At 49.2% G+C, this 22131-nt stretch overlaps 1 protein-coding gene across 2 annotated transcripts in view; it reads left to right on the forward strand.

Annotated features, from left to right (window-relative positions):
* Mcph1 (microcephalin 1) overlaps nucleotides 1-20432 on the forward strand; it is a 190520-nt gene extending 170088 nt beyond the window's left edge. For both annotated transcript variants that reach the window (XM_076853498.2, XM_076853499.2), the window contains 2 exons: nucleotides 7626-7863; nucleotides 20122-20432. In XM_076853498.2, the coding sequence (XP_076709613.1) occupies nucleotides 7626-7863; nucleotides 20122-20174 (291 nt within the window). In that variant the 3' untranslated portion in view covers nucleotides 20175-20432. The remainder of the gene's footprint in view (nucleotides 1-7625; nucleotides 7864-20121) is intronic.
* The last annotated feature ends 1699 nt before the right edge of the window (nucleotides 20433-22131 follow it).

Raw genomic sequence — 22131 nt, forward strand, 5'->3', positions numbered from 1 at the left:
TAATGTGCTGCCAGCTATGGGCATGCCCTAGCACTGTCAAGCAACACACAAAATCAGCCATCACAGGGTATAACAGCTACCTACCGTGTGCTTCCTTCGTTAAGAAATTCCACAGCAGACAGGACTGTTCTGTGATAGCAGTCAGAAGAGAGGTGGTCTAGGAGGGGGATGAATTGGCCGTGGAGCTCATGCAGCAACCATCTGGACGTATAGAAGTGTGTGTCTCTGAAGACCTAAGCTTGAGGTTGCTGCACTTTATTCGTTCCACTGTATGCATTTAATACCTTTACTTATTTTAAAAAATTGTGAGAGATGGAGACCCAAGAGTGGACATCAGGCCCCTGCTTGTAAGCTGCTTCCTTGGTATAGAAAAGTCATTGATGTGTGGCCAGGATGGTGACGGTGCAGCCGAGGATCAAGTGATGGATTTCCAATGATATTCCAGAGACGAGATCCACAAGACTTGTGATACATTGGATCTAGAAGGCAAGGGAGAGGGAGAGAACAGCATCAGGGGTGGGTCCCGTGGCCGGTTTGCACTGCTGGGTGCTAGTTCCATTTTGGGGATTCTGAGAATATGGTGAAGCTTGCCAAGGTCAGAATGCCAGGTTGCTTCACTTCCCAGCTGTGTGACCTTCTGCAGGGTGATCCTCTCTGCCTTATTGTCACCTGTAAACTGGAAATAACATTCCCTCTTTCAGAAGGTTATTAAATGCACTGATTCATATGAAGTACATAGAAGTGCCTGGCACACAGTAGGCACTTAATAACTGTTGGTTCTTACTGGTTGGGACCAGGGTTGTAATGAAGAGCATGAGTTTAGAGTGCCCTTGAGCCATCGGGGAGAGGCAGGTAGTTCTGGGGCCAGGAGGGGCCCAGGCTCAGAGGGAAGCTGGGCAGGGCGAGATGCCTGGGGAGCCACTCCAGCTGCCAGAAGGAGGGAGGGGTCTGTGGAGTTCTCAGTGGGAAGCCAGGCAGAGGGAGGAGCCCTGGAGGAAAAGCTGTCACAGGCTGAGGAGAGAAGTCGTCTGGGGGCGCCATTCTCCCAGAGCGGACGCTGCTGCGAAGTCAGAGGGGACGGAAGTGTCAGTGGAGACAACCCTCAGGGCCCGAAGTCCATGGTGTGTGCCACCTGGGCACACCTGAGCTGCCCACGGCAGGAGCATTGTACGGCCCACGCTCAGGTGAGCACACAGAAGCCAGGGCCACAGGTGAGTCCCAAAGATGGGATTCCAACGTTTTCTGCAGGTCGTCATCCCCACCCCACACAGCTCAGCCCTAGGGAGCAGGTGGGAGCCTGGGCTCTCATCAGGGGTCTCAGGGCCTGGGTTACAGAGGCACTAGGCTGCACTCACCCCTGGCCCTGTGCCCTGACTCCTGGCCTTGTGAGCTTGCCAGGGAGATGAAGAAGTTAGATCAGTAATCCCTGTGAGTGCTGGAGTAGTTCATCCTGAATTTGAGCAGTTTTAGAAATGCCTGTACATAGAGATTACTCTAACCAGCCTCCTTGAACTTGTGTGGTAAAACACACTGGGTTTAGTAAAACACACGGATACTGCACCAGGTAGTGTCAGGAGTCCTTCTTGGAGGGTCCTCTGGTGCCTACTTGTCACCTCTGTTCAGAAGAGTCCGGGGCTCTGCAGTCTAGCTGCCTGCAGAACTGTTCCTGAAAAACAAAACAGATTTCTGTATTTTGGTCAAAACACTTCTGACACCAAATGCACATGAATTTCCACAGTTCTCTGTAAGTCAGATAATGCCATTTGTCTTTCAAAATGCTGGCGCCTCCCTTCATTCAGAGTAACAGCTGAAGCCCCTCCACACTCACCCCCCCCTGGGGCCTTCATGTTCCTGGAGCATGCGACACAGCTCTGCCCTGGGCTTCGGCACTGATTGGTGTTTGCCTGGGACGTCCCCCCTTCAGCTCCCACGGCATTCTACCTCCTCCAGCTGTCACCAATTCGGCAAGGCCAATCCCGGCAGCCTGCTGAGAATGCCCACATCTGACCAACATCCAGTCCCCTCGCCGGGGCTCCTTCTCTCTCATGGTAAGTCTCGCCACCTTCTAACATAATGGATCATCTGCTATTTTGCATTATTTTGGTTTTTTTTTCCTGCTGGAGCCCAAGGGTGGTATGATGGCTTGGATGTGAGGTGTCCCCCAGAGCTCACGTATGAGACAATGCAAGAAGGTTCAGAGGATGACTAATTGGGTTGTGAGAGTCTTGACCCAACCTGTGAATTAATCCCCCAACAGGGATTAGCTGAGTGGTAACTGAAGAGTAGGGTGTGGCTGGAGGAGGTGGTGTTGGGGTGTGGTTTGGGTATCTCTCTGCAGACATGAGCCGGCTGTCCTGTCACTGCCAACCTGGAGTTAGCAGTAGATCCAGCAAGTTCTGGGCTGGGTCGTGGGTTCCCAGAGCCCCCTCCCTGGGTTTCATAACTTGCTGAAATGTCTCGTATAACTCAAGAGAAACACTTTGCTTACACTTACCACTATGTTACAGAGACAGTATCAAGGGATACAATGAATAGGCATAGGAGATACATAGGACAAAGCACTCCATGTGTTAACCAGCCCCAAAGCTCTCTGAACCCCTTAATTCTGATTTTCATGAAGTTTCATTATGTAGACAGAATGGGTTAAATTCAACCCGTCCACCTGTGCTCATCCAACACCCGACTGCTCTTTTCTGTCTTCCTGGATCAGGCACCCTAGTTGAGGATGCACCCAGGAGTATCCATGCGGCCTGTGCAGAACTGTCCCCAGGCCCTCCTGCCTGGGCGCCTGCTTGAGCTGACTCTGCCTCCACCACGTCACTCTGCCCAGTGCCTTGCTCTGCCTCCTCTGGGAGCTTTGCATTTCCAGCACCCTTTCAGGTTGGCATAAGGCTCCCTGGGGGTCTCTCTGTCTCCCACCCTCCCCTCTTCTGCCTTCTTTTACTCCTTCTCTCTGTCACTGTTGCCCTGATTTTCTCCACCAGAGGAAGTCTTGCTTCCCAAATCAGAGTAGAAGCTTTCCTGGAGTTAGACTCAGTAGGATCCCACGTCTCCCAGGCACAACACTTCGTGGTTACTCAATACACTTACCAATTCAGCAAGTACAGCTGAGCATCTACTATGTGACAGGTACCATTCTGTGTGCTGGGGGTATACCATGGAATAAACCAAAGAGTCCCACCTGTCTTAGTCTGCCTTTTCACTGCTGTGACAGAAGGATCTGACCAGAACAACTATAGGGAGGATAAGTTTATTTGAGGGCTCACAGTTTCGGAGGTCTTAGTCCATAGAAGGCTGGTTCCATTCCTCAGGGTTCAAGGTGAGGCTGAACATCATGGCGGGAGAGGGTGGAAGAGGGAAGCTTCTCCATGAAGCTAGAAGCTGCCTGACACGTGGGCAGATAGATGACCGGAAGGGCCCCAGCCACAGCCTATTGCACTAGTAGCTGTCCAGTGAAGACAAACACAGGCGGTCTGTCACAGCAAAGCTGACCGACCCCAGTGACAGCAGAGGTTCAAACCAAGAGCTCAGGCCCAGGATGACTTCCGCCCACCGGCTGCCTCCCTAACGTCACCGCACACCAGAATAGGGACATAGGCATGAAGGCTCAAGGACTCATTCCTGTTCCCGATCTCTGAATGTGTGCTTCAGGTTGTCCTGTGAATGAGGGCAGTGCGTCCCAAGCGTCGTGTCTGTGTGACAGCTGCGATTCTTCCTCTTTTTACCTTTTTACCATTTTTCACTAGAAACTCAAGTCAGCATGGAGGACCCAGGTTGTCTCCTAGATCCTGGTTGAGGTGACAGCAGAAATAACATAGCAGGAAGGCCACTCAGCCATCGCTTGCTGATCCACACATCCCCTCACACCCCGTCCTGCGATACCCACGTGCATGGCCACAGCACTCCTTTTTCTGATGTGCATGTGTGTGTGCATAAAGATGTTGGGAATGGAATTAGAGTTTAGAGCCAATAGCTGTGCACTGCTGTGCAGAAGGGGGTGGAGGAGGCAATGAGAGTGCGTCAGCCTTGTGCCTGGGAGGTGGACCTCCTCTGCAAGCTCACGTCCCTACCTCAGGGAGGCCGTGTGGCACAGCCCGTCTCTGCACCAGCACTCCTTCAGCTCCCTTGCTGACCTCTGAGCACTTTGTGGCCTGGTAATCTCAACTAACGCAAAAGTGTGCTGGTGGTGCTCGGCTGGAGAGGAACGTGGGCGAGCCCAGGGCAGAATCCGCAAGGCAGAGCATGGCCCACCACAGGGAAGCAGCTCTGTGATCTGCGGCTTCGGGGGCACAGTGACATCCGGGGAAGGCTGCACTGCTGAGTTTCAAACACTCTGGGCGTCACTGAGGACTGTGATGTGAGCATTCCAGGGCCGAGATGACTAATGAGGGCTCTGTCCTCGGAGCACTGGGAGGCGTCCTGTTCTTAGGGCTTGGCTTACTGGAACAGGCCTCGCTGAAGCTCACAACAGCCAGAGTCGTGTGTGCTATTGTTTGTGTAGGTAAAATGTGCCGCCTGTCGTGGTTTGTGTGACAGTGAGCTCCAGGGCATGCAGGCCCCAGTACGCACAGGGTACATTCATAGGACAAACCCCCAGGTTGAAGTTTGACTTTAAGAAATCCAGTCTTTGATTAAACTTTCCCAGAAATTATTTCTCTTAGGTATGGAGAGCCAATGCACACCATGTCTCAGTTATTTTGAGTGACTGGGCGCTGTGGCACACACCTGTAATCCCAGAGCCTGGGGATGTTGAGGCAGGAGGATCCCAAGTTCAAGGCCATCCTCGGCAACTTAGTGAGACCCTGTCTCTAAATCAAAAAGATCGGGGATGTAGGTCAGTGATAAAGCACCCCTAATTCAATTTCTAGTGCCAAAAAAGAAAAAAAAATGAATCATTTTGAATGAAAAAAATAGATTGCTGTAGTGCTTTGCTTCCTCTGAATTCAAACTGAATAAATAAGTAAATGAGAGAACTATAATTTGTTGGGTTTGATATCATGTGGAGCTGGGGACCTGTGCCAGTCTCGTTTCTCTCCCAGCTCCTGGGTGTGCAGACTAAGTGCCGAGCACGCGTGGCAGAGGGAAGACTGGCACACCAGTCAGCTGAACACTCCAGAGACCTGCTTCCCTCTTACTGGGTTAGAGGTTGTCCACCGCTTATGCCCATAATGAGATCTCAGGCCTGACCCACTTTTGCCCCCTATGTACCCCTTTTACAGACTTCGGATAAGCACGGTGAGCTCTTAGCAGCGGGAAGCTCCAGGCTATGAAAACAGGACCACTTGGGCTTCAGGAAACAAAAGCTCAACAAAGGAGTAACTTGAGGAAGGGTCAGTTGTGTGCTGACATAAAAGGGCCAAGGAAGGGTGGTCCCCAGTTTGGTCAGCCAGGACATGGACATGCAACTCGGAACCCAGCCTTGCTCTCTTCCTGCTCACCTTGTCCGAGGCCTGGGTCATTCCACATGGTTCGTGGGGACGTGATGTGTGGGCAAAGAAGAAACGTGTTTTTGCTTATGCATTGATTTTTAATGGTGAGGAGGACTCCCCCCACATCCCACCCACTCTCAGGCCACAGTGGCCAGGGTTGTGTCATTTGCCAGAAAAGGATCACCTTGATCGTGACCAATTCAAGTCTTCCCCCCAGCTGGGAAGGGGCTGTCTGGATCACATGTGCATAAAGAGGCTAGCACCTAAGATTCCCACGCTCAGCCTGCCATTAACAGACAAGACAGGAGTGGCCTCAAGTAGCAGGCACCTGGGAAAAGTCACCGTTGACTTTGTCCTTCTGTGCTGTTCCACCACCAGCCACTTTTATGATTAATGTCTTGAATGTGTGGTTACGTCCTAGATGCTCCTTGGGCAGCTGTGCAAGAAAGGTGACCCAGTGGCTCCCCAGTCAGTGCGTGGTGGGGTCCTGGAGTTCATCTCCCAGCTTGACTCCCCTGAGGCCAGCACAGTCTCTCAGCTTGCTTCAGCTTAGCGTCTTCATCTGCAAAATTAAATTAACAACTGTGTGGTTTAGATGGGGTGTCCCCAAAAGCTCACGTGTGAGACAATGCAAGAAGGTTCGGAGGAGAAATGATTGGGTTATAGCCTTAACCCAATCAGTGAATTGATCCTTGATGGATTAGCTGGTGACTGGAGGCAGGTGGGGTGTGGCTGGAGGGGGTGGGCACTGGGGGTGTGGCCATGGGGTAGATGTTTCGTATCTGGAGAGTGGAGTCTCTCTCTGCTCCTGATCACCAGGTGAGCTGCCTCCCTCTGCCACACTCTTCCGCCTTGATGTCCTGCCTCATTTTGAGCCCCGAGGAATGGAGCCAGCCACTTATGGCCTAAGACCTCTGAAACAATGAGCCCCTAAATAAACCTTTCCTCCTCCCAGTTGTTCTGGTTGGTCCTTAGTCACAGCAGTGAAACAGCTGACTGTCGCAACAACCCTTTCCACTCACTGCCTCACGGGGTATTGGACCTTTGCTGGCAGTATCACAAAGTCCCATGTAAACAGGATTGTGTGCATTATTAGGATCCCGCTGTCTCTTACCAGTCAGGTTAACGCTGTCAAATGCCCAGTAGTGTGTTGTAAAATCAAAGCAGGGATGAGAAAAGCGGATCCCACGGCCAAACCTAAGTGTGTTGAACCGATCCTACTGATGGGAGCCGGATTTTCGTAGCAGGGTCCTCTTGTAACACCACGGAGGCCTGAAGACCCAGTGGAAGAACAGTTGGCCTCCCTCCTGTCCTGCCAGAGAGGTGGACTGAGGAATGTGTTCTAACCTCAGAGGGCCCTCTCTCCTGTCCCTGATCAGAAAGCTCCACACAGCCCCTGCCCAGGGTTGCACCCTGTCAAACCTTCCCACATACCTCCCAGCCAAACCCCTAATTCCTTGGGCCACTGATCTCAGATATTACCTGCACAGGTAAAGGACTCAGAGAAAATAACCGTTGACATCTCTTGGTGTATGCACTTAAAAAGAAGTCTTTATGGGGTCATGCAGAGGACCACAGCTTCATCAGACTAAGAAGGAGCACCTTCTCACATCCCTGTTCCTCAAGTGCTTCCTGCTGTCATGACACTCTTCACGGGCTTTCAGAAGGACACCCAAACATCCTCTGGACACTTCTCTCCCCACCTGCTGGGTCTGCGAGTGGCTACAGGCCTTCTGCTTGTGCCTGGACTCAGCCTCTCTTACCCAGGTGAGCTGTGAGCACCTGGGATGGAGAGAGGCTGTCCATGTGATGGGCCTTCCTGGGGCAGCGGGGTCTGCCTTCCTGGACACAGGCAACCCGAGGCACTGGGTCAGACCTGAGTTTGTCGGTGAGATTCTCTCCAACCCATTGACGTTGTTACTTTCCGGCATTTTGGTTTGGGATCTGTTAACAGTTCAAAGACCAACAATGTTTCTGTCTACAGATTTGTTTTCCTGGGAGTTTTATTTGTGGCCACTTTGGAAAACATCAGTCCCATGTCATTAATGCCGATATTTTCTTGGGTCCTCAGCATTCACAGTTCGTCCAATGGGCATGGTTACGTCTCCTGGGAGAGAACGTGTGCTTCACAATCAACCTGCTCCCACAGACAGCGACACAGCCCCTGCCTTTGTGACGCTCCCTGTCTCCCCACAGGTCTGTCGACTTGAGCGCCATTTGTCTCCTGAGCAGTACCGGGGAACCCTCTTTGCCGATCAGCCCATGATGTTCATCACGCCGGACAGCAGCCCGCCGAGGGCCAAGCTGTGTGAGCTGGTCCTCCTGTGTGGCGGCCAAGTCAGCCAGGTTCCTCGCCAGGCCAGCATCGTTGTCGGGCCCTACGCTGGGAAGAAGAAAGCAGCAACCAAGTACCTGTCGGAAAAATGGGTCTTAGGTAGGACTCAGGTTCAGAAAGGGCGGGTCCAGGGGGCTCTTGCAGGGGACAGAGGGCTCCTGATGATCCCTAGGCCCTCGCGAGTTCCCTGCAGAGCCACTGTTCTGTGGTTCCAGCCTTAAGGAGTCTTCAAGGGGCATGTCACGTGAGCCCCTCCCCGTGTCCTAGACCTCTGCTTCGGCTCACAGCTGCCCCTAGAGTCATGTGACTGTCCTGCACACCCTGCTCCTTCCTGTCACTGAGGGAGAATTCAAAAGGAAAAGAAACCCCCTGGCTCCCAGCTCGTGTGGAAAGCCTGGTCCACCCAGCCACCTGGAGCTGTCCGGCAGGCGGGTGGTGTGACTGTGGGTGCAGGGCTGCTGTCGGCTCAGCACAGACGTACGCGAGGTTCTCAGAGGACAAGGTGGCCAGCCAGACACCCTGACGGTGGGGTCTGTCCTGCATTGTGGTAACATGGTGGCCTCATCTGTTGGGCCACCTCCAAGAGGCTGTGGGTCTGCTGGGAGGAGCAGGTGGGGAGGAAGGGGCAGCCAGGACACCGTGATGGGCGGGCACCAAGGAGTGGGGCTCAGCCTCTGCTGGTCTCACACCCCGTGGTGGGTCGCACTCAGCAGGGCGATGGCAGGCTCCTCCCTGGGGGTGGCCTCACCTCCTCCTCCTCGGGCTTGTGATCAACCCTTGGTGCCACGGACTGAGCAGCTGAAGCAGCAAATGGCTGCTCTCTGCAGTTCTGGAGGCTGGAACCCAGGGTGGGGTGTCGGCAGTTGCCTGCCCAGGCCTCTTGTCTTCTGGCTGTGTCCTCACCTGGCCTTCCCTCTGCTCACGTGCCCCTGGGTGTCCCTGGGTGTCCGATTTCCTCTTCATGGGAAGGCTCCTGTCAGATTGGATCAGAACCCACCCTGATGACCTCATTTCAACTTAATCACTCCAAATGAAGCCACATTCAGAGGGACATGGAGTGGGACCTCAACATAGGAAATTTGAGCCGTGAATGAACTTGTCGGGTTTCAGCTCCTTCGGACAGCCAAGATCCTTAACCTGGCTGCTTCAGACTCTCTCCCATCCTGCCTCCCTTGCCCCCTGTTCCTTAGGCACAGTCCCTTCCACGTGGACCCCCTGAATCCCAGACTCCTGGTTTGTCCAAGTTCCATCTGTATGCAGCCGGGTGCACTTTGTGAACATCTTTTAAACGATTGATGGTGATCCTTGATCGCTTTCTAAAGTATGACGATCAAAGGTGATTTTTTACTCTCTGATATCGAGTATTTTATCTTTTCCCTGAAAACCAACTTCAAAAAAAGAAAATCTAATGCTTTTAGCTATAGTCCAAAAGCTGTTTACTCTTTTCTAAATGCTAAGAATATAACCTTCAAACATCAATGTTCAGAGACAGAGGTTCTTGTTTTGTTTTTTAGCAGTGTTTATTTCAAAATGCCATGAACTGCAGACCAGAACTGTGCTTGGAAACATGTTTCTCTGAGCTCACTGTGCACATGATTGACATCAATAGCTAATCTTTCCAGCGTTCGGTAATTGTGCTCTGTACAAAGGCCCCAGTCTGGGTCTGTGCTCTTATTATTTCCAGGTTGGGCAATTGTGAGGGCCCTTCCTGTTGCTCCTGCCTTCTCTGTCGGAGTCACACTAGGTGCCGCCTGCTCAGTTCCTCGGTTATTTCTCCAGCTGGCTCTCTTGCTGGTGGTATTTTAAGAGATGAGCATCTGCAGGCCCACACCAGGGTTAGTTTGCCCAAGCCCCTTCAGAACTCTGCATTTTAGGGCTGGGCTTGTGGACCTGTTTCTGCTGCTCTCCTCTCTCCTAATTGACGTCCTGTTTCTGGCCTGTCATTGATTACAGCCACCTGCCTGTGCCCTTGGCAGCATCCGGGTATTGTGTGTGCTGCAGTCCTGGCTCATGTGAGGGGGTGCCCCTGGCTGGCAGGCACCCTGACCACTGGGTCCTACAGCGGGCCATGTATTTTTCAAATATTTATTAGCTCATATTTTCTCTTTCTGAATTGAATAACAATTCAGTAGCCCCAGCTGCTGCAGGTGATAGATGGCTTGTCCATGCACTCCTGCACAGACCTGCAAGTCACAGCCAGCCAGAGCACTGCACGTCCTCTCCCAGCCCGCTCTGCCCCCAGCCTACTTTTGCCCGATAGCTTCACATGGTGGTCAGAGAAGACCACAAGACAGTGTCCCTCACAGAGTTGTCACTCCTGAGCCTCTGACAGAGACCTGTGTCCTTCAAAGACCTTTCCTCCTGTTAACTTCTGTTACTATAAATACTTCTCTTTATTCTCAAAATAGGGTTAAAGTTAAAATTAGGAATGTAGCAAATTGTTTTAAAGTATCAATTTGATATAAAACTGGTCCTCTTGTGTAAATTATGAAAGGCAATACTGAGAATTTATGGATTAAGTTTATTCCAACTGGAATATCAGCTGCCAGGTCAGGTGATTCCTTGGGAGACCTTTTTTATTTTTCTTTTTTTTTTATTTTATTTTATTTTTTTTTGGTACCAGAGATTGAACCCAGGAGCACTCAACAACTGAGCCACATCCCCCAGCCCTTTTTTGTATTTTATTTGGAAAAGAGGGTCTTGCTGAGTTGCTTGCGGGCTCTCTAAGTTACTGAAGCTGGCTTTGTACTTGTGATCCTCCTGCCTCAGCCTCCCGATCGGTGGGATCACAGGTGTGCACCACCAGAGCCTGGCTCTTGGGAGCCTTAGGAGTAGTTTAAATAAAGCATTTACTTAGAAGTCTTAAAAGTAGCTTTTTGTGTCCACTTTCAGATTTAGAGACTGCCATACAAACTGAAATCTCCCGGGGTTTCTTGTTGTTTGAGTAGCTTTGTATTTATTCCTATTGTCTGTGGTTTCTGAGCCCCTTGAGAATTGCTCTTTTCTGCCAGGGAGAAAGGTGGATGCCAAAGAGCAGTCTTTCCCCAGGGCCTCCAACAGCCTAGCACCATGACCCATCAGATAAGTTTTGGTCCCTGGACTTTCTGTATTGCAAAAACAGCAACCCAGCTTTCATTTTTTTGTGATTATTGTACTTATAAGATTTCTTCTAGCCTCAGGCCCAGGGTGACCCCTCAGCATCCAGCCAGTTTTCCCTCCCAGCCCAGCGGGTTGCTGCACAGAGCAAGAGCCAGTGGACCTTGTCACCTTGTGGGCTCGGCCGAGGTCCACACTCGATCCTGGGGGATGTCCTCTGTGCCACGCTGCCTCCCAGCCAGGCTGCTTGGAGGGTCAGCAGTGTGTGCCCTGCTCCGTCCCCAGAGCCCATTTTCCCTGAAACAGCTCTGTACTTGGGCCAAGATTCTTGGTGAATCATACCAGAAGGAGAAATGGGGATTTTTGGGATAGCACACTTGTGGGCACTTGGACATGTATAAAAATAAACAGGAAAACAGAAACCAGATTCCCGGCACTAAGAACTAAAATGCCTCCTTTACCTGGGACGGTAGCATTCTGTATGTGAAAGCATTTTCAGTGATTGGATTTCCCCCAGCACTCCTGTGAAATATAAGACAATTCCAATGTTACATATGGAGAGAGAAGACCCTGGGGTCCCAAGGAGCTCAGCTGGTGAGAAGGTGAGCCTGGCCGTGCTGGGAGCCTGCACAGCCATGGTCTGTGGCGCGCATGCTGTGGTCATTTCTGTTCACACTTTCGGTCCCCTTGTTGTCACCACGAGGCCAGTTTGGCCTTTCTCATGAGCATGTTCCCAGGCCCAGGCACCTCTTATTGTCCAGGCTGTGCCCAGGAGAGGAGACATCCATCTGGACTGCGTGGGCACAGTGTCATGTTCTCAGCAGTGTGGCCAAGCACACCACGGCCTTGACGTGCGTCCCTCATGAAGAGCATCAGCGTCTTCAGGAAGAGGGTCCCTGATGGCACGGGGCCCCTCGCATGCTGGCCTGAATCATTCACTGTCTCCCTTGATGACTGACCAGAAGAAGTGCAGTGACCGCGGCACTCCTGAGGCCTTGGACTTTAGGCTTCAGGATTCGGTGGCTATGTGGGTGTTGTCCGAGATCCTCTCCGTCCACCTTTCCACGCACAGATAAGGAACTAGTCAGAGAGGCAGGGTCACCTGCTGCAGTGGGGTCAGTGGTGGAGAGGCCGGCAGCAGGGCGGGAGCAGGCCTGCCCCTGGGCCCGCCCGGTTCTTCCCAATGCTGCCTAATTTACCCTTGCCACAGGGTCCAGCCCGGCAGCCCAGCTGCAGCATTTCAGGTACAATTTCAGAATTATTTTTGCTTTGCATTATTTATTCAGAACAAACAAAATCTACCAAGACAGAAATGAATGACAACTAAAATGCAGTATTTTATAATTCCAAAATCTAATGTTTATAGATTTTTTTAAATTCAATATATATGCACATACATATATACAAAGCCTGTGTGTATGTTATATATGTGTGTGTAGATATATGTGTATGTGCAAAGCCTTTTGTGTTTGTGTATATATGTTACATATTGCAAAGCCCATATTTGTGTATATATGTTGTATGTATTACTAGTAATATTGTTTTAATTAACTGCTTGCCACAATCTTAGTACATGCTATGGAAAACACAGGCTCAGAAGATGATTGCCTGAGCTCTCCTTTAATTAATATGTTGGACAGCTAATGATCTTCGATGGTTATCTTTGAATCTCCTAACCTGTTGGGTCGCTTTCTAAATTTATACTTAAAGAACTCAACCCACTAGGTGCAGATTCCGATCAGGATATAAAAGCTAAAGCCCATTTTAAAGGCAGGCAGGCAAATGCTTGCTGAGAAGTCCATTTCTGCACATTTACCAGTGTGCCAAAGGCACATTCCTGAGCCTCACTTAAAACAAAGTGGAACCAAAAACCCACTTGGAGTGTAACAGGCAGCTGTTTGTTCAGCTCAAAACTGGAAATGTCCTTGACATGGCAACATGATCGTAGGAAATGCAGTCCTTGGTTTAGAGGTTAAACTGGCCATTTACACCCTCGAGCTAAGCACTTGGGTTGTGACAGTGACTTTTTAAATTTTTTTTTTTTTTTAGTTGTCAATAGAACTTTATTTATAAACAGTGCTGAGAATCAAACCCAGGGCCTCACTCGTTCTAGGCCAGAGCTCCACCACTGAGCCACAGCCCCAGGCCGTGACAGTGCCGACTTTAAAGGCGACCTTGCTGTACATATTCCCGGTGCCCTTTGCACAAGGTCCCAGCTTTGGAGAAAGTGCTCAAGTGTTTGGCAACTGCCCTGCAGCTCCAGGGGCCTGCAGGGTTGATGGACTGAGAAGCCGCTTCAGCTCAGCCTCCTGATGGCATGTGGCTGATAGTCCAGGGCTGTCTTTGCTTATTGACCTGATTCATCGTTCCCCTGGGCCGTGACTGTGAAAGCTTTTCCTGTGGTTTTGGAGTAAGCTGCAGGCCCGTTCCTTTCAGCTGTTGCTTATCAGGCAGTACCGTTGAGCATAGCGGAGCCTGAGATGGTGAGCTCAGGTTTGGGCTGAATTGAGTCCCCTTCACATTCAGAGAGTGTGACCATGTTTGGGGATAAGACTCTTAAACAGAAATAAGGTGGAATGAGGTCACAAGGGTGGAGTCCTAATCCAATATGGTGGCCTTTCTAATAAGAAAAGGATGTACACCCACAGAGAAGGTCACGTGAGGACCCGGGGACAGGGGTCCTCAAGCCAAGAAGAGAGGTCTCGGGAGCAAGCAGCCCTGCAGGCAGCGTGACCCAGGCTTCCAGCCTTCAGAACTGTGAGAAGGTGGGTGTTCGCTTTCTAACCCCCCACCCGTCGGTGGCTCTTTGTCTCAGCAACCTGAGCTGACCAACAGGGGCCAAAGTGTCTAATGCCGTCACCTGTCGCAGTCCACTCATGCATCAGGAAGCCAGGGGATCTGAGTTGCGCAACCACAGAGTGAGTGGCTGAAAGATCCAGAATTCCAGACCAGTCACCTAGGACCCAGCCCAGCAGTGAAAAGTAAGGTCCCCACTGAGCTCAGCAAGTGGGACTTCTCTCGACTGTGAAACCCCTAACGCTGCTGCTTCTGAAACTCTTCACTACGGCAACTAGTGTTCCGCAAGCAGGGCAGAGACCCAGGCGCCCCCCCTGAGGGGCAACAATCACAGACCCTTCCCAGTTTGTAAGAGGAGAAAAAGGAGGTGGACGAAATTATCTCGTGTATTTTTTTTAACCAACTTTTCGAAAGTAACCCTGAAGAATGTGGGGGAGAGAAACATCATGTGAATAGCAGCAGAAGCGAAGGAAAGAGAAGGTTCAGCCACAAGGGGAGCTGAGTTCCCAGCAGGACTGCTGAAGGCGGAAGAGGAGCAATGGTGACAAGGACGGAGGATGTGCCAGTGAATGATACCATGAGCAAAGCGGGTGCTGTACCCGCTGACCCGGGAACGGTGTCTGTAAATCAGGGGAGCGCAATGCACCTGGATGCTGATAAATTTTTAAAAATGGTAAAATGGAAATTTTTAGGGAAAAAGTTACCAAAATTGATTCAAGGAATATAAAGTCTAATTTCCACTACTGAAAAATCGCACAGGTTGTTAATGGTGCGCCTTTGGCCACCCGTCAAATAAGACTTCCACGGAGAGGAGCATCATTTTCTCTGTTCAGGCTGGGGGTGCCTGCAGGGCTGACCCTTATCTCCTCACACAACATGGACGGTGGGCAGGAAAGGAGGTGGCCACAGAGGCAGCAAAATAAGAACAGATGAATTGGGCTGGGTGTGGCTCAGTGGTAGAGCACTCACCCAGCATGGTAAGGCACTGGGTTCCATCCTCAGCACCACATGGATAAATAAATAAAGGTATTGTGCCTATCTACAGCTAAAACAAAAGAAAAACAGATAAATGGAACTACATCAAAAGTAAGGACTTCTGGGCATCAAGCAACAACAGAGTAAAAGGCAGTTTGTGGATTAGGAAAAAAACATTGGCAAATATTGGCAGTGAGTATCCAGAATATATAAACCTTCCTGCAACTCAACAGCAACAAAATAATGAGGTTAAAAATAGGAAAGAACTTAAATACGCATTTTTCCTAAGACACAGATGTTTAATAAGCTCATGAAAAAAAAATGCTCAGTGCCACTAATCACTGGGAAAATGCAAATCAAAATAATAGAAAAAGTAGTAAGTAACAGTGATTTCAGGGAAAACTCTCTAGTAACATAATTATGTTTCCATTTCCCAGACAGTAAGAAAAAGTTGGTGTGCTTGGAGTGACGGGTTAGGACAGGCTGTCTTGTCCATGGTGTGGCCTGATCCTTCGTACACTCTTGGTGAAGTGTGGGCTATGATGTCTCCAGTCAGCGTCAACTGATAGGAACGTGGGACCCAGCCATTGCCTGCAAACACACCCCGTGGTCTCAGGTTGCTGGGTCATTTGTCAGTAGCTATTGATTTTGCACGTCTTCTGTGCTAAATTTCCTAGGCACTCAGGTGTAGCAGTTGACAAGAGAAATACAGTCCTTGCCCCTGTGGGACCTGTATTCTAGGGGAGAAGACAGAAAACAAATTTAAACTCATCCTTATGGAGGTCTATGCTGTGACAAAAGTGGGATGTGATTATCAGGAGTGTCAGTGACAGCTGACAGCAGCATTGGAGCTGAGACCCAGATGAGAGGGGAGGACTGGGGCAGTCTTCAGGGCTGGCCTGTCAGGCCAGGGAGCAGTGTGGAGGCTGCGCAGTCAGGAGAAGCAGCCGGCTGGGGGAGCTGAAATGAAGGGAGGGTGCCGAGGGGCGGTGATGGGGCTGGAGAAGCAGGTGGCTTCCACGTGGATCCGGCAGATGGCCCAGGACCTTGATAGACAGGGTCAGAGTGTGGCTTTTGTTACGCGGACGTCAGGAAGGGAAACAGGCTGATACATGTTTTAAGGAGAAGCAGAAGGCGGGTGGTTGGGCTCTTGCAGTGGTTCAGTGGCTCGGTGATGGTGGTTAGGATGAAGTTAGTATCCATACTGGTGAAGTCACCAGATTTTCAGTCTAAATTTCGGAGCCACTTGCCCTTGCTGAGAAGAATTGAAGGTGACGCCCTGCCTTGAGCTCCAAGCATCCAGGCAGTGGTAGGTGAGGTGTCCAGGAAGCAGGAGGGGGACCCAGCTTTCCTGCTGCGTCTGCAGAAGAGCTGCCTGCAGGACTCCATGGGAAAGCAGGAGAGGCCTGTGCCAGGGGTCCAGCGTCAGCGGTGAGAGGTGCTCCGTGGGCAGTTCTGGGCTCGCTGTGAGAAAGGATGTTAGGAACTGGGCTCTGCTGCCAAGGGATGTCTCAGTAGTGAGGCCCCTGCCTGAGTGTCCCCAGAGGCTGGGTGACCTTCGTTCCACAGGGAAGTAGAGCCCTAACTGAATGGGCGTCTGGCTTCATGACTGCTGGTGTTTCTCCCAGCCCTGAGATTCTCGGTTTGTTTTGATAAGCCAAGATACGGCTCCTCCTAGGGTCCCTAGTGCTCTTGAACTTGGCACACAGTACCATCAGCCACATTCAGCTGTTGGCAATCAGAGTTTTAAGTTAAATAATGGGGTTTGCCTGCCGTACTGTAAGAAATCCGTGTTGGCAGCGTGCTGATTCCATGTCCAAAGCAAGAGACCACACAGGAGTATGGCCGGTACACTTCAGCTTTCACATGAGTGTGTGCCAAAGCTTGATAAATAGCATTGTTTTTGTTTTGTTTTGTGTAAGTTTTGGTTTCTTTTTTCCTGGAGCTGCTTGGTACAGTCTGATTTACTGTCTGTGTGTCCACTTACTAGGACTGGCCTTGCTCACATCTCTCCTACGGTCACATTTCACTGGGTGTGGGAAGATTATTCATATAATGTGACATTGGAATCAGGGGACGTGGCTATCTCAGATGCCAGATCAACTTGGGTAGAAACCATCCTTCCCGTGTGTGTGTCATAGGGCGCTTGGAGCTGCAGGCCTGGCTCTCCTGCTTCCAGCCCTCACACCCCTACCAAATGCCCCTCTGTCAAAACCCCCAGGTCTGTCACCCCGGGTGTGGACTCAGTGCTGCCTCTCTGAAGCCTGAAGGGTGACTCCCCAGGTAGCAGCACCGTCACCACACAGCAAGAGAGGCACGAGGGGGCTGCACCTGTGTTGTGAGATGACATCTAGGTGTCTTCCATCTCGCCTAAGTTTAAAATCAGTACCTCTCCCGCCAGCCTTCTTCCTGCAGGAGAGGAAAGGATGGATGTGGGTGGTGGCAGGCGAGGACCGATGGCATGATCCCTGACTTCATGGTCAAAGAAGTCAAACCGGAGTGCAAGGGTCCTCCGGGCCTCGGTTCCCCCTTAAAGTAACGACAATAAAGATTGTCTTCGTGATTTTTAAAAACACATTTCCATGGAAATAAATAAATGTAAAAATTAGGTATTGTTTGGGGATTTGTTGTGATGTCAATGGTTGGCCACATATTTTCCAAGAGTTTTCATTTATCTGGGTGGAGAGGATCTCCCCATTTATCACACACACAGCTGGTTTATTCTTTTGAGACATCAGAGCTACTGTGTTAATAATAGGCACTCCCTATTATTGGGCATTTGGGTTGTTTCCTCTGTTTCTGATGCTTTATGTGTGTGTGTGTCCATTGGAACAATTTGAACTCAGTTTTTAGAGGTTGTCTTGCTCTGTATTTATTGTAGCCCAGTCCTGGGCAAGTGAACATATGTGTGCAGTATATTCATAGGAGAGGAATGGCTGCAGCCTAGGGTATATGCTTTAGGTTTGATACACAAGCCTGCTTTTCACAGCTGTGAATTCCCTTCCTCAAAGATGCAGGGCATTGCCCATATTTGCAGTGTGGCATTGTTTGGATTTGCAATGACTTAAAACAAATAAATCTCAATATTTTTCATCAGCAGTTCCCCAGGGACTATGTTACTAATGCATGCGGATAGATTAGCAAAGGGGTTCATTTTTCATGAATTGTCTGTCCTTATCTCTTGCCTATTTTTAAATGAAGTTATCTTTTCCATTGTTTTATAGTGATACTGAAATAATATGGACTCTGATCATTTGCCATAAATGGTTTAAAATTCTGACACTCTGGTTTTATGTTGTGCTCAGTATTACAGAGGTTTTAATTTTCAGTTATTGTTTTTATAAAATCAAATACTGCTGTTCTTCCATGGCATCTAAATTCAGTACTTTGACTTTCTCGGGTCTCTCTCGTCCCTGAGCTTTAAAGATGGTCTCCTGGGTCTTCTGTTTGTAGTTCCTATTAATGTTTAGAAAGCTGTTGCTCTGGCTGCGGCCGTCTGTTGTGAGCCGTGACGGGGGCCTTGCCATTTTGCTCGATCACACATCCATCTTCCACTGATTTAACTGCCTCCCTGGAATCCTCTTGTGAATTCCCATGTATGTGAGGGTGCTTCTGGTTATTCTCCTCCATCGATCTATTTGTCTGTTTTGTGCAAAGCACATGTGATTTTACAGTTCAGCATCACACAGGACAATATAATTATTTTTCTTAATTTTTTTTAAAAAATTAAGTTTTTTTGTATAAAAAAATACAATTGTCCATTGTATATGGACTCAATGCCTTTATTTGATTTTATGTGGTGCTAGGATGGAACCCCGTACCTCGCACTTGCAAGGCAAGTGCTCTACCACTGAGCTACAACTCCAGCCCCAGTCTAATTATTTTATAGTGTAATACAGGATGATTTTTCTGTATCTGGTTGGTCAAACTCACTCTCATTATTTCTCCTTTTCAAAATCATATTTCTGGTGTTTTCTCTTTCACATACACTTTAGAATGAATGTGTCAATTTTCTTTTTTAAAGTTTTAAATTTTTTAATTGAATTTTCAGATTAAGTAGAACATCATGCCATCTGACTTGCAAATGCCATATCGAATAAGAAATCTAAGTGTAAAAGTTGCATTCATAGAATTATTTATAATCTGGATTGAGGAAACAGCTTACTACCTATGACTCAGGGCAACAGAACAAAATATTGGAATATTTATGAGTACATAAAAAAGATAGAACTTTTGCCCGGCAAAACTTTGCACAAGAGAAGTCAAAAGACAAATGACAAGAAGAGAAAATATATGCAACATGTGTCACAAATAAAGACTAATGTATTAACATGCAAATAATGACTTCACTGAGATGGACTGTGGTATGCCTAATACTACTAATAGATATGAACTGTGTGTATTTATGTATGTGAGGAGATGCAGACAGACAGAAGACGATGGATGATAGGTACACAGATGTCCCTGTTCCTCCCTGCCGAAGTCCACGGAGGACTCCTCACCAGCTCGGACCTCCTGTGTAAGCACATTGGTATTGGGAGGGCAACAGGTAAACCCTGGGGCACTTCAGCCACAGCTAGGACGAGCTGTTTTTTCCTCCATTTTCTTTTCTATATTCATAGAATAAGCCTATGTTTTTCTTTGTCCCCAAGCCATCAGAGCTTTCCATCTTTCACTGTTCTTCAGTGTGGCTTCTTCCATGTCCTTCAAATATAACTGTAGGGGCTGGGGATATAGCTCAGTTGCCTGGCACGCACAAGGCCCTTGGTTCAAGCCCCAGCGTGCGCGCACACACACACACACACACACACACACACACATGACTGTAGGATGACTTCCTGGTATAATTGGCGGTGGTTGCACTCAGCTAATTGAACTCATCTTGTCATCCAGCCCTCGCTGCCCATCAGCTACATTCTTCCTTCATTCTGGTTGTGGGAGCAGAATGTTGAGCAGAGAGCTCTCTGGTCCTGAGGAGGGAGCGAGGGACCCTGCAGCCAGCCGCTGGACAGCCGTGTTGGCACTCTGCTGCACCTGCCATGCTCTCCCAGGCCCACACCACTGGCAATTTTCATAAAACCGTCGTGTTTCCCACCGACAGGACCTCAGAGCTCACCAGTGCCGCCTCTGCACTTGAACCACAGCAAGCCAGTTTTGGGATTGTGCTTGACTTTGTATTCCATATAAAGTACCTACTAGGCAGGTAGAATGGCCCAGCATGCATCATGTTAGTGTCACAATTAAAACGCCTCCAAATGTCTATTTATACCCTGTGTTGTACCAGAGTATTATTTGAGGTGACTAACTGAGGTTAAAATTCAGGTCTCTGCATTTCCAACGAAATGTTCTGGAGTTCTGAATACGTTTGCTTTAACTTAGTTTATTAGAAAGCCACAGGTGCTACAAGGACAAGTGGTACACCTAAAGTTCTCACTCTTCTGTGATGTGGTTCTCTGTCCTAAATGTCTGACTACTTTTCTCTCTCCCTAGATTCAATCACTCAGCACAAGGTCTGCGCCTTTGAAAAATACCTGTTGCTGTAGTGATGAAGACACCAGCACATGGCATCTGAAGACACTTGCAAAGCCGTCCTGGGATGCTCAAGTGAGGAGCGGACGGTGAAGAGAAGGAGCCCAATAGCACAGGTCTACCTGGGGGTGGGGTGCTGTCCTACGTCTCACATGAGGGAGCTCATGTTTCAGACAGGCATAGCCCACCCTGTCTGGGTCCTTTCTATATAAACCTGTTCTTTTTATCTTAATGATAATCACATTAAAAGATGGCAGAATCTTGTCATTAAAGCACTGTACTTTCAAATAAAGAGTGGAAATTCTTTTAAGTTTTTTATTACTCAGAGCAGTCAGTGAGCCCTGGCAGTTTCTTGGCTTCAACTCGAAGGTCTTTTTAACGTATCACATACTAGGTATGAAGGTTAGATCTGTGCATCTGGCCTCACAGTAATTAAGGAAGACAGGTATGGAGTGTCGTGTGATGACGAGTTGTGCCGAGTGTGACCCTGGAGCATGGCCAGCAGGAGACCAGAGCTGCTGCCCGAGGGGGAATCCTCAGCTGGGGATGAACCAGCTGGCCTCCTAAAGGAGCGACACTAGGTCCAGGCGAGGCTGGAGATCTGAAGATGCCACCAGGAGCTCATCATGGAACTGTCCCTTTCTCTTACTTACTGTCACTCATCTCAGCTATTGTTCCCAGCTCAGATAAATGTCAAATCCCTCAATAGTTATGATGGACCAGTGGTTAGAACAAGGCTTTGAGAGACGAGGTAGCGATGTGGCTGGAAATGAGGGTGTTCCGTGTTCCTAACAGCACTCGCCCTGCAGTCCCCCATGATGCTCATTGTCTGGTAATGGCTGAACTTCAGCCCAGCACCCCAAGTCCATGCCCTTCCCCGTGTCCTAGCTCCCACTACCCAGAGTTCCCAAGGAGGCTGACAAGACACCACAGAGCTCCCGTGTGCCACCAGCTTCTCCCTGGAGGGAATACCAGCCTGGCCTCCACCCAGCAAGGCTGAGTCCCCAAGCCAACCCCAGTTCCTGGTCCTAGCCTGCCAGCAGCCAGTCAAGGTTCACACCCCAAAAACCACGCCGTAGGAGGACAGGCTTGTGCTAGGCATTGCCCCAAGCCCACATGTGCTGCCCACCTTCTCCTCTGCAGCCCTCTGGGTCGGCTTCTGTGTGTCTGCCATCCCTCACCCAACACAGGTAGGGCTGAACGTTCTCAGAACTCTGAATTTTGTTTTTAATTTGGAAAAGTGAGCAACTCTCACACCTTCTGTGAACAGTGTAATAGGCTTTCTACCCAGAGAAGAAAGCAAGAAAAAGAATACAAGGCCTACAGATTAGAAGAAGTAAAATTTATAATTCTCAAGATTTCATGGAACCATTGATATAAGCACCAGAAATATTGTAGGATTATTGACTATTGATTATATTAATTATGTATGTGTTGAGTGAATAAGTAAATGATTATAAGAAATGTGCCCATGATGTAATGTGAACTGCAAAACTTAGATAAATTGCAGAACTCAGAAAGACTTAAGTTAGTGATATGAGAGTCTACACCCAGGGCGTACGCCCCAGACCCCATCCATTTATCAGCTGCAAGCACAACTGAACTGGGACTTAAAAACCCAGACTTCTGGGGGGCGATGGGACTAACAGGACCTGGACAGAAAGACCGAGGCCTCCGACACTGTTGTCCCCCAGCACCAGACTCCTGTGGCACTGATTAAGTTCCAGCAACCCAGACTTAAAACACATCACAGGTGAGCGTCTGGAACCCTTGGGTGTAGACTCAGTTAGGACTTAGAAATAGGATGTGTGTCTGAAGTGTGATGAACATTAGTGACATAGATTTGATTGAATCTAACTGTGCCTCAGACTGAATCTATAGTGACCTCGTGACAAATATACATGAAAATTATAAGGAATCAAAGAAAAGCTTACTAGAACTAACAAGTTTGGCAAGATTAAGGATACAAAA

The sequence above is a fragment of the Callospermophilus lateralis genome, chromosome 4 (genome assembly GCF_048772815.1).
Source record: "Callospermophilus lateralis isolate mCalLat2 chromosome 4, mCalLat2.hap1, whole genome shotgun sequence".
Taxonomy (NCBI): Eukaryota; Metazoa; Chordata; class Mammalia; order Rodentia; family Sciuridae; genus Callospermophilus; species Callospermophilus lateralis.